An 11,266-nucleotide genomic window follows, 5' to 3' on the forward strand; every position below is an offset into this window, starting at 1 on the left:
TTATTTTAAATATATTTTAATCTAAATATATACTTATAGGTTACATTATATAAATATATAATATATAATTCACTATATATAGTGAATTATAGCTATGTGAATTTTATAGACAATGTGAATTTTACATATAATGTGAATTATATATATATATATATAGTATGAGGTAAGCGTGCAACTTCATTCTTTTGCACATAGATATCCTGCATTTCTAACGTTATTTGTTGAAGAGACTATTCTTTCCCCCATTGAATGTTCTGGATGCCATTGTCAAAAACCAGTTGACAACAGATGTATGGATTTATTTCTAGACTCTGAATTCTATTTCATTGTCCTATATATTTATCTTTATGCTAGTACCACACTGTTTTAATTACTATAGCTCTATAGTACCTATTGAAATCAAGAAGTGGGAGTCTTCCAACTTTGTTCTTCTTTTCCAAGATTGTTTTGGCTATTTGGTGTCCTTTAGAATTTAACATGAAAAAATCCATTAGGATTTTGATATGGATTGCATAGAATCTGTAGATCACTTTGGGGGAGTATCACTTTGGGGGAGTATCTTAAGTCTTCCAGTACACGAACATGGACTATCTTTCCATTTAGTTAGGTCTTTAATTTCAAATTTTTTATAGTTTTTAGCATACAAGCCTTACAACTCCCAAGTCAAATTTATTCTTAAGTATTTTATTCTTTTGATACTAAATAAATGAAATTGTTTTCCTTTTCTATTCAGAATGTTCACTACTAATGTATAGGAACATCACTGGTTCTTATACATAGATCTTGGATTCTATAACTTTGCTGAATTAATGTATTACCTCTAATTGTTTTTCTTTTCTTTTTTTTTCTGGTCACTTGAAAAAAAAAATGTAGAATTTTTTTACATAACATCATGTCATCTACCAAAAGAGATAATTTTTCTTCTTCCTTTTCAATTTGGAAACTACACAAACTACCAAATCTGACTCAAGAAGAAACAGAAAATCTATACCAACCTGTAAGTAACAAAGTTATTGAACTACAAATCAAAAACTTGTCAAAAAAGAAAATCCCAGGACCAAGTGGCTTCACTAGTGAATTCTACTAAACGTTTAAGAAAATTAACACCAACCCTCTTAAATTATTTCAAAAAACAGAAGAGGAAGCTCCGAGGAATTTTGAATGGCACTGACCTGTGATCACACCACTGCACTCCAGCCTGAACCACGGAGCAAGATACATATATTGCAGTATCATTCTGGGTCTCTGGGAATTGGAGTAAGCTGTGAATTAATGTTCAGAAATCCAAAAGTTCTGCGTGTTTTTTTTCTTACTGCAGTTATTTTGAAACCAAGTTGTGGCAAAAAGAATGATGGCCCCAAAAGATGTCCACATCTTAATCCATGGAATCTGTGAATATTTTAGTTACATGGCAAAGGAGAAGAAAGGTTGAAGATAGAATTAAGTTTGCTAATCAGCTGACCATAAGACAGAAAGATGATCGAGCTTGGCCCAGTGCGATCACAAGAGGCCTTAAAAGTGGACAAAGAGGGGCATAAGAGGGAGTCAGAGAAAGAGAAGTGGTGACAGAAGCAGAGTCAGGGTGTTGCTATATGAGAAAGCTTAGAAGATGGAGGAAGGGGCCATGAGCCAAGAAATGTGGGTGGTCACCAGAAACTGGAAAAGGTAAGGAAATAATTGCTACCCAGTACCTATTAGAAGGAATATATCTCTGCCCATACATTGGCTTTAGTCCACTGAGACTCATGTCAGATTTCTGACCTATATAAATGTAAGATAACAAACTTGTATGTTTAAACCACTAAGTTTGGGTAATTTGTTACAGCAGCAATAGAAAACTAACACAAATGGTATGCAGACCCCTGAAAGTCTTCAAGCCCTTTTCTGTGAGGTCAAAACAATATTTATAATTATACAAACAAGTTTACTTTTTTACCTTGATGATATTTTCAATGGTTGCAAATGTTGCAAAAGCAATGATGAGTAAAACTGATGGCACTGTAGTAGAAATAAAAGCACTAGCACCTAACTCTAGTAGTAATTATTGTATTCTTTATCATAATGCACTCATAGAAAAAAGTTCTAGTTTCACTGAAGCACATATGATGAAGCAGTAAAAAAAAAAAAAATTAGTAAATCTTGACCTTTGAGCACATGTGTTTTTAACAGTCACTGTGACAAAATGGGAAGGATGCAGCTCTGCTGCATCTGGAAGTTTCATGATTACCTTGAGGAAAAGCATTTGTTCAGTTGTTTTGTTTGAGTTGTGAGCATCACTTTGCCTCAGCCTCCCAAGTAGCTGGGATTACAGGCATGCACCACCACACCCAGCTAATTTATTTTGTGTTTTTAGTAGAGATAGTGTTTCTCCATGTTGGTCATGCTGGTCTTGAACTCCCAACCTCAGGTGGTCCACCCACCTTGGCCTCCCAAAGTGCTGGGATTACAGGCATAAGCCACCATGCCTGGCCATAGATTACTACTTTTTTCTTCAAAAAACAACTGGAAAATAAATGTTAGTTTTATTTTTTCAATCTTTTCCCTCTGTTGTTTAGTTTGGATGATTTCTGTTGATCTGTTTTCAAGTTCACAGACTCTTTCTTCTGTAATCTACATCCTATATTGAGCCCATTATGTACATTTTTTATTTCAGTTGTATTTTTTAACCCCAAGATTTCCACTTGTTTCTTTTCTTATCTTCCTTTTTTGTTTGTTTGTTTGTTTTTGTTTTTTTTTGCTGACGTTCTCTTTCTTTTAATTCATTTTAAGAATGTTTGCCCTTACGACTTGGAGCATGGTTATAACAGCTACTTTAAAGCCTTTATCTGACTACTTCAACATCTTTGTCATGTTGGGGTTGGCATTTGCTGCCTTTTCCCTTGCAAGATATTGAGATTTTCTTAATTCCTCATATGCTGAGCGATTCTGGATTACATCTTGGACATTTTGAATATTATGTCATGAGACTTTGACTCTTGTTTAAATCCAAAAGAAAATTATGATTTGTGTGTGTGTGTGTTTCAACAAGCCATTGACCTGGTTGAGCTCAGGCTATGTGCTTCTACCCATCTTCTTTAAGGTATGGTTCACTGTTACCTAAATTTTCAGAGACTTTGCAGTGTTATTTAAATCTGCCCTGTATGCATGCCATCCAGTGGCATATTTGGGACTTAAAAGTGGCCTACATTACAAAGCTTAGTTCTCAAAGCCTTTGTTACACTATTTAGGGTCAGACCAATTCATGTTCCACTTGAAGATGGCATAGGTGTTTATATACAACTTTATGGGATTGCTTTATTGACTCCCTCGTCTCCACAATCTTTCTGAAACTTTTCACTCCCTAAAAGTCCTCCTTCTCTAGCTAAAAAGCCAGGGCTTTTATTTCTCCACTCTGCTGTTCACATCTCACAACTGCATCTGTCTCAGGGGCCAAATGGTAAGAAGACAGAGGTGGGTAAGGGAACAATAGGGACTCCCCCATCTTCTTGGGGTCACAGTTCCTCTGGTCAAAAAGAAGAGTTCTTCTTCCCGAGAATTCTAGGTGCCTGTCCAATCACCACTGTTGATGCTGCCACTGCCACCACAGGATTTCCTGGGGATTTGGGCATAATAGAAAAAAAATCAGGGCATTTACTTCACTCTGATGCATAGGGACCCCATTTCCCTCTTTTTAGGGAACTTTCTCTTAGAGCTTCTTTTAGAGCTTTCTGTCTGTCCCCAGTGTGTAGGTTTGGGTTTCAGGTTGCACTGGAGTCACCCAGCCAAGATATATTGGGGGTGGGGGTGAAGGAGTCCTCAGCTGTCCCATGCATTCTGTCTAGGGTTTTAAATTGCTATCAGGGGGAGAGGCAAAGTGGAATGTGATTACTTCATCTCGACCAAAGCTGGAAGTGGTCTCCTAGTTTTATCCTCCCCTACTTCAGGGGTTGTTTCTTCTCAGTGCCCCTTGGTTAGCTTTTCCTAATTGGTTGGCTTTAAATATTAGCATTCTCCTAGGCTCATTTTAGGCAATGTTCTCACTCTACTTTCTCTCCCTAGTTAATGTTAACCATGTTCATTACTTAAATTATCATGTACATGCAAAATTTGCATCTCCAAACTGACCTTTCTCATTAATTCCAGACTAACATATCCAACTGACTCCTTGATATCTCCACCACATATCTCAAAATCATGGGAAAATTCAGCATGTCTAGAATACAAATCATGAGCTACCTTTCAACCTCAAACTTGGTCCTCTTTCAGGATTCCCTATGTCAGTTAATGACACCATCGGTCTTCTGTTTTACAAACAAGAAACCAAGGAGTCATCTTTGATGTTTTTGCCTCTCTCTCTGCCTATGTCTAATCCTGCTGATGTTACCTCTCAAATTGTTGAGAGTTTACTTTTTAAACAGCTCTCAAATCTATCTACTTTCTCCACTGCCCCATGCTAATCCAAGCTTCCAGTAACATTCATCTGAACCACTACAATTTTCTCCAACTTGATCTCCCTGTGTCCACTTCTATTCTCCGCAATCAGTTCTCCACGTGGCGGCCAGAATGACTTTGCTATGAAAATACTTGCTAAACCCCTACTCAAACCATTTCAATGGCTGTTCAATGTGCTTATGAGATAGAGTCTTGCTCTGGTGCCCAGGCTGGAGTGCAATGGTATGATCTCGGCTCACTGCAACCTCTGCCTCCTGGGTTCAAGTGATTCTCCTGAGTCAGCCCCCAGAGTAGCTGGGATTACAGGCATGTGCCACCATGCCCAGCTAATTTTTGTATCTTTAGTAGAGATGGGGTTTCACCATGTTGGCCAGGCTGATCTTGAACTCCAGGCCTCAAGTGATCCACCCACCTAGGCCTCCCAAAATAACGAGATTACAGACCTGAGCCACCACACCCAGCCCCACTCCTCCCTTTTCTTTTCTTTTTTTTTTTTTTTTTATTGAGACGGAGTCTCGCTCTGTCACCCAGGCTGGAGTGCAGTGGCCGGATCTCAGCTCACTGCAAGCTCCGCCTCCCGGGTTTACGCCATTCTCCTGCCTCAGCCTCCCGAGTAGCTGGGACTACAGGCGCCCGCCACCTCGCCCGGCTAGTTTTTTGTATTTTAGTAGAGACGGGGTTTCACCATATTAGCCAGGATGGTCTCGATCTCCTGACCTCATGATCCGCCCGTCTCGGCCTCCCAAAGTGCTGGGATTACAGGCTTGAGCCACCGCGCCCGGCCCACTCCTCCCTTTTCTTTACGTGCTTCTACTCATTTGTCTTCTTTCGGTTCTTCATGCCATGTTTTCTTTTGCTCCCTTGCCAGAGATACTCTCTACCCCACCTCACATCATCTAACTTTTTCTTCACATATCAGCCCAATATTTACTTCCTATTTCTGTGCCTTATCAAAAAAGAGAGGGTAAAACTTGTATAACCCAAATCAGTCCAAGAGCTTCTGTTCACATCCAGGTCACTTTATCTACAAATGATACTTATCTTCTTTTCTTCTATCCAGTGAGACAAGTTCTAAGGTTAGATAGCTTAGATAGGTCTAAAAATTACAGCTATTTATACTGCTGAGAATGAAGGAATGCTAAAAGCCTATTATGTTATAATTACTAGTTTGCAAATGAGGAGTCAAGGCTGTAAGGGACATATGGCCCAATCATTCATGTGATACTTGAATCCCTTCTATGAACAGACCAAGTACTGATTCTATTGTGAGTACCCTTCCTGTGTTCATCAGATCCAACATTCTTCCAGTGTTCATCTTATTCCTCATAAAGAGAGAAAGAAGAACTAATCCTACTTTTCTGTTGGAATGATAGATTTTTTTTCTGCAAATAATGTCTCCCAATGTATGGTCATCTCACAATCTATATCAGAATTTCTTGATGCTCCACCCATAATGACAGATTATTGAGGACCCACCCTAGAGTCACTCAAATTATGAGTCATTCGTAAATGTACATAGAATGTTCCATCTTGATCATAGAATTTGCAGCAAATACAGTACCAGAGGCCAAAGGCCTGAAACAATAATTTCTAGCATATTTACTTTTTTTAACAATGTGCCATTTCTATTGGAAAAGTAAAGATAGTTAATCAAATGCTTTAGTCTTAAAGATTCCATGCTTAGAACTAATGACATTTTTGTTCTTTAAATCTAGGTAGATATTCTCACCACCACCACCACCTAACCACCACTAGCAATCAAAGAGAGGCATTCAACACAGAAATGGTCAAGTACCTAATTGAATAGCTGTTAAAAGCTTATTACATGTATATTTTTATTCAAACAATGTTCAGTAAGCACTTAATTTTTTATACAAACTATGCACTGAATGTCTGTCTTCTCTATGCCAGACTTGTGCTAGGTCCTGGGTATACAGTGGTAAATAAATTGAAATTATTATTGAATTACAAAGTATGATAAATGCTATTAATTAAAAAAAGAAACAAGAGACTGGGTGCAGTGGCTCACACCTGTAATCTCAGTACTTTGGGAAGCCAAGGTGGGTGGATGACCTGAGGTCAGGAGTTCGACACCAGCCTGACCAATATGGTGAAACCCTGTCTCTACTAAAAATACAAAAATTAGCCAGGTGTGGTGGTGTGCAACCCATAGTCTCAGCTACTCTGGAGGCTGAGGCAGGAGAATCACTTGAACCAGGGAGGCAGAGGTTGCAGTTGGCTGAGATTGCGCCACTGCACTCCAGCCTGGGCGACAGAGTGAGACTCTGTCTCAAGAAAAAAAAGAAAGAAAGGAAGAAAGAAACAAGAGAGAGCATAACACATTCATGAAACAAAAGAATTTTGCTGTGCTTAAAGCAAAAGATGTGAATGGTGAGTAATCAGATTATGAAAGTTTTTGCATGTCATCTTAAGGACTTCAAATGTTAGGGCAGTGAAACAGTGCTAAGGGATTTAAGCAGAGAAGTGGCATAAATGGATTTTTCTAAAGCATAAATCTAGTCACATAATCCTTCATGCAAGAATTGGTTCTCCATCAGAGGTAGTTCTACCTTCTCTGTCAAATATATTCCTCTTTAACAGTACCTCAAAAGGATCCCTTACCTGAGGCTCTATAAAAGTAACAACTGAAATTAGTGTTGATTGCGATCCAAAGAAAAGAATGCACTGTTTTACCAATAATTAACTTTAGTATTGCATATTATATATAAAGCACATTTATTATGCATATATATATATATAGTTGTGCACAACAATGTTATGGAACATATGGCTTTAACTACTATTCTCTTAGCCAAGATCTGCTGCAAGGAGATACCCACCCAGGTTCTGTTCTGGGTCGTCTTCTGACATCTGGGTTATTTCTCATCTGTTTGTTGTCGCATTCTGGTCTATATCCCATTCTAAAACACGTGGTTCCATGCCAATCTGCTCAGTTCCTTGTGTCAAAGCTGACAGACTGACTACAGAGGGTATTCAGTCTCTGTCTCCAAGATCTCTCATAGTTCCCTCTTTGAAGTAAATCTTTCAACTATTTCTATAGCTCTAGCTATTTCTGTTTATATTTAGAACCACACATAACAAATTCCAGAAAGCAGACAATTCAGTTCTATTATAACAAAATTTAGCTCTACTCAAATAAAAGCCTACTATAAAATTACAACGCAACATAACACTAAAATTGCCGGGCAATGATTGTGCCCATTGCATTGGGAAGATTGAGGTATCTAGGAAAAAACATAGTTACTTCTAGGATAAATGATTCCCTGTCGGCTTTCCCTTACCATTCCAAAACCATTACTGGGGGCATAATTACATTCTCTACTATCAAACGTCTCTTGGCAGCAATATCTGGCATCAAATTGTCCCATTGTTGGTCAGGCGCATTGGCTTACACCGTAATCCCAGCATTTTGGGAAGCCGAGATGGGCAGATCACTTGAGGTCAGGAGTTCGAGACCAGCCTGGTCAACATGGTGAAACCCCGCCTCTACAAAAAATACAAAAAATTAGCCAGGCATAGCGGCATATGTCTGTAATCCCAGCTACTTGGGAGGCTGAGGCAGGAGAATTGCTTGAACCTGGGAGGCAGAGGTTCCAGTGAACTGAGATTGTGCCACTGCACTCCAGCCTGGGTGACAGAGTGAGACCCTATCTCAAAAAAAAAAAAAAAAAAAATTTGTTTCATTGCCTCCTCTCCAGAATTTTGCTATGTGGTTATTTCGAGTTTCTTTATGTATGGGTTACACACCTAGGGACATGTAACAGAAGTCCTAAATGTATTTATTTTTATTTTTTTTATTATACTTTAAGTTCTGGGATACATGTGCAGAACATGCTGGTTTGTTACCCAGGTATACACGTGCCATGGTGGTTTGCTGCACCCATCAACCTGTCATCTACATTAGGTATTTCTCCTAATGCTAGAGTTAAATAATCCAAAAGTCAACATCTAATACTAAAACTTTTAAAGTATTTTATATTTTTAATTTGTCCAGTGAGTTTACATTCCTCCAGTCAAAACCCTCTTCCCTTCTCTACTCTAGAAGTAGAGATAGACAAGTAAGAAGGTACACATGGAGGCAGAAAGAATGAAGGAAAAAATTAAATAAAAAAGGAAAAAGAGAGAAACAAGAACTAACCCTACTTTTCTTTTGAAAGATAAATTTTGCTGGAAATAACGTCTCCCAGTGTATGGTCACCACACAATCTATATCAGAATTTCTTGGGGCTCCACCTATAACTACAGATTATTGAGAAACCACCCTAGAGTCACTGACTCAGAATATCTGGTAGTGAAGGCATTGTTAACAAGCAATATTTGTATGCAAATAAAAGATTTAAAACAACTAATATAAATATTGTCTCTATAATGTTTAAGTATTTATAAAGTAATATACCTCATTGCCCTGTTTCTTCTTTGTAATTTCCCAAGTGGTACTTTCTTCTCAAAGTGACTGGTGTAAAGCTGATAAATGTGTTAATTTACTGAATGACTGCTCTAAACAGAAAAGGTACAAAATAACAGGAATACTTGTCCCTGTGAAGTCAATCATCCAATGAAGAAAAAAGAAAAACATGAATGAAAAAGACTTAATTAGTATATCGGTAGTATACTGGCATAAAAGCAGATACAATTTGCACAAGTATTTATGTGCTTAGAAAAGCAAGGCTGGCAAGCGGAAAAATCAAGTAGGCATCATTGAATGCCTTACTCAGGGAGATACGGAGTTTTAATGAGGAGTCTGGAATAATGAAGGGTAATTAGAGAGCCACCACCATGTGGTAAAACAAGCTCTGGCCAAGAAATCGGAAGGATGTCGTAGTCCCAGTTCTACAGTTGTGTGATGTTGAGCTAGTCTTTTATATTTTTAAATTCTGTTTTCTCACTTGCACAATCAAGGCCAGTCTTTATTTGTTTCTTTATGCTCCCACCTCATTTGAAAAAGGGTTAAAGCACAGAAGATACACAAGATTTCTTCTGGAGCAAATGTTTGATGACTCTATAACTCAAAACCTCACAACCGCAAAACACAAAAAGGAAATATTAACAAATGCAAACTGAAACCTACTATTGTTAATAGGCAATCACTCTGTGTACGCATCTCATAACTATGAAATTATATAGAGGTAAGATCCGATCAGAGTTCTAAGAGGTTGTATGTTGTCTAGAATTTCTCTGGTGAGCTCTGCCTGGGGCACATCTCTGGTAAAACCATAGGGACCCAATCAGAGATGTTCGTGTGTTTGATGCAATGGTATTTTGCCCAGCAGTTTCTTCATAGCATCTTTGACTTCCTTGTTTCTTAAACTGTAAATTATGGGGTTCAACATAGGGGTAAGCACTCCATAAAGCAATGAGATGATTTTGTCTGTTTTTTGTACCTTTGATGAAGAAGGCTTTAGGTACATACAGAGGGCAGCCCCATAATACAAGATCACCACAGTCAAATGGGCGCCACAGGTAGAAAAAGCCTTGTTTCTTCCCTCTGCTGAGCTGATTCTCAGAATAGTGGAAAGGATGAAGATGTAAGAGATGCAAATTAAGAGCATTGGAATTGGCAAGAGGAGAATGCTGACCACCAGCATGATCGTGTTCACAAGCAGTGAACTTGTGCAAGCCAACTTTAGCACCGCCAGAATTTCGCAGGTGAAGTGATCGATGAGATTCCCACAGAGGGGTATCTGCAAGGCTAAACTGGTTTCCAGCAGGGCGGTCAGGCAACCTGTCACCCAGGAGACCGTGGCCATCTGTGAACAGACGCACCTGTTCATGATGATGGAGTATCTCAGCGGGTTGCAAATGGCCACATAACGGTCATATGCCATCACGGCCAGGAGTACACACTCTGTGGAGCCCATGGCAAGGGACAGATACATCTGTACAGCACACCCAGAAAAGATAATGGTTTTCTGAGATGACATCAAGTTCACCAGCAAAGTAGGAATAGAGGCAGATGTGTAACAAATATCCATGAAAGAGAGATTTCCAAGGAATAAGTACATAGGAGTTTTAAGGCGTGAATCTAGGATAGTGATTAAAATAAGAGTGCTGTTGCCCAAGAGCGTTGCCAGATACATTACAAGGCTGAAGACGAGGAGAACCACCTCTAACCTTGGGTACTGGGAAAATCCCTCCAAGAAAAAAATGCTCCAAATGGTGAAGTTTTCTCTTTCCATTTTCTTTCTTTCATCTATATTTATTCCAGTATTATTCCCTTCATTTAACCTGAGGACATAAAGAAATAAATAAAGTGTGAATAAAGTAAGGAAATACTCTCAAACATTTTCACTATTATTATAAATGCAATTTTACTACAAGAAATCATAGGATAGTGTGTTTATTGATGTAAGGGGGGGGGAAGCAGGTTTGATCTATATAAGTTGATTCTTCCACAACAAAATTTAGAAAACAGCAAATTTGAAAAAAAGAATAGACATATTTAATACTTGAATCTGAGCTCCTAAACCTATCCTTAGCACGCAGTAGGTCTTTAATAAAGATTTGAAAGTGACTGAATGAGGAAAAATATGAATGTACATTGAAGAAGTTATTGAGCTCAAATCAGAAAAGTAATGCAGATAAGTGAGAAAAGAAAGCTCAAATGTACAATAAAAAGCAATATTGATCTTCACTAAAAGAAGAGGAGGAACTTTGAAAGAAACAAATAAATTTTAGGCCGGGCACAGTGGCTCATGCCTGTAATCACAGCACTTTGGGAGGCTGAGGTGGGTGGATTGCTTGAACTCAGGAGTTAGACCAGCCTGGGCAATATGATGGTGAAATCCTACGAAAAATACAAAAATTAGCCAGATGT

General features: G+C 38.5%; 1 protein-coding gene across 1 annotated transcript; it reads right to left on the reverse strand.

Moving 5' to 3' along the window:
• Positions 1-9,677: 9,677 nt before the first annotated feature.
• Positions 9,678-10,700, reverse strand: OR2K2 (olfactory receptor family 2 subfamily K member 2). The gene has a single exon (XM_017849965.1). It carries the CDS (start codon positions 10,626-10,628, stop codon positions 9,678-9,680), a length of 951 nt encoding a protein of 316 aa, XP_017705454.1. The 5' UTR covers positions 10,629-10,700.
• Positions 10,701-11,266: the final 566 nt, after the last annotated feature.

Source organism: Rhinopithecus bieti, unplaced genomic scaffold (genome assembly GCF_001698545.2).
Source record: "Rhinopithecus bieti isolate Rb0 unplaced genomic scaffold, ASM169854v2 scaffold_33336, whole genome shotgun sequence".
NCBI lineage: Eukaryota > Metazoa > Chordata > Mammalia > Primates > Cercopithecidae > Rhinopithecus > Rhinopithecus bieti.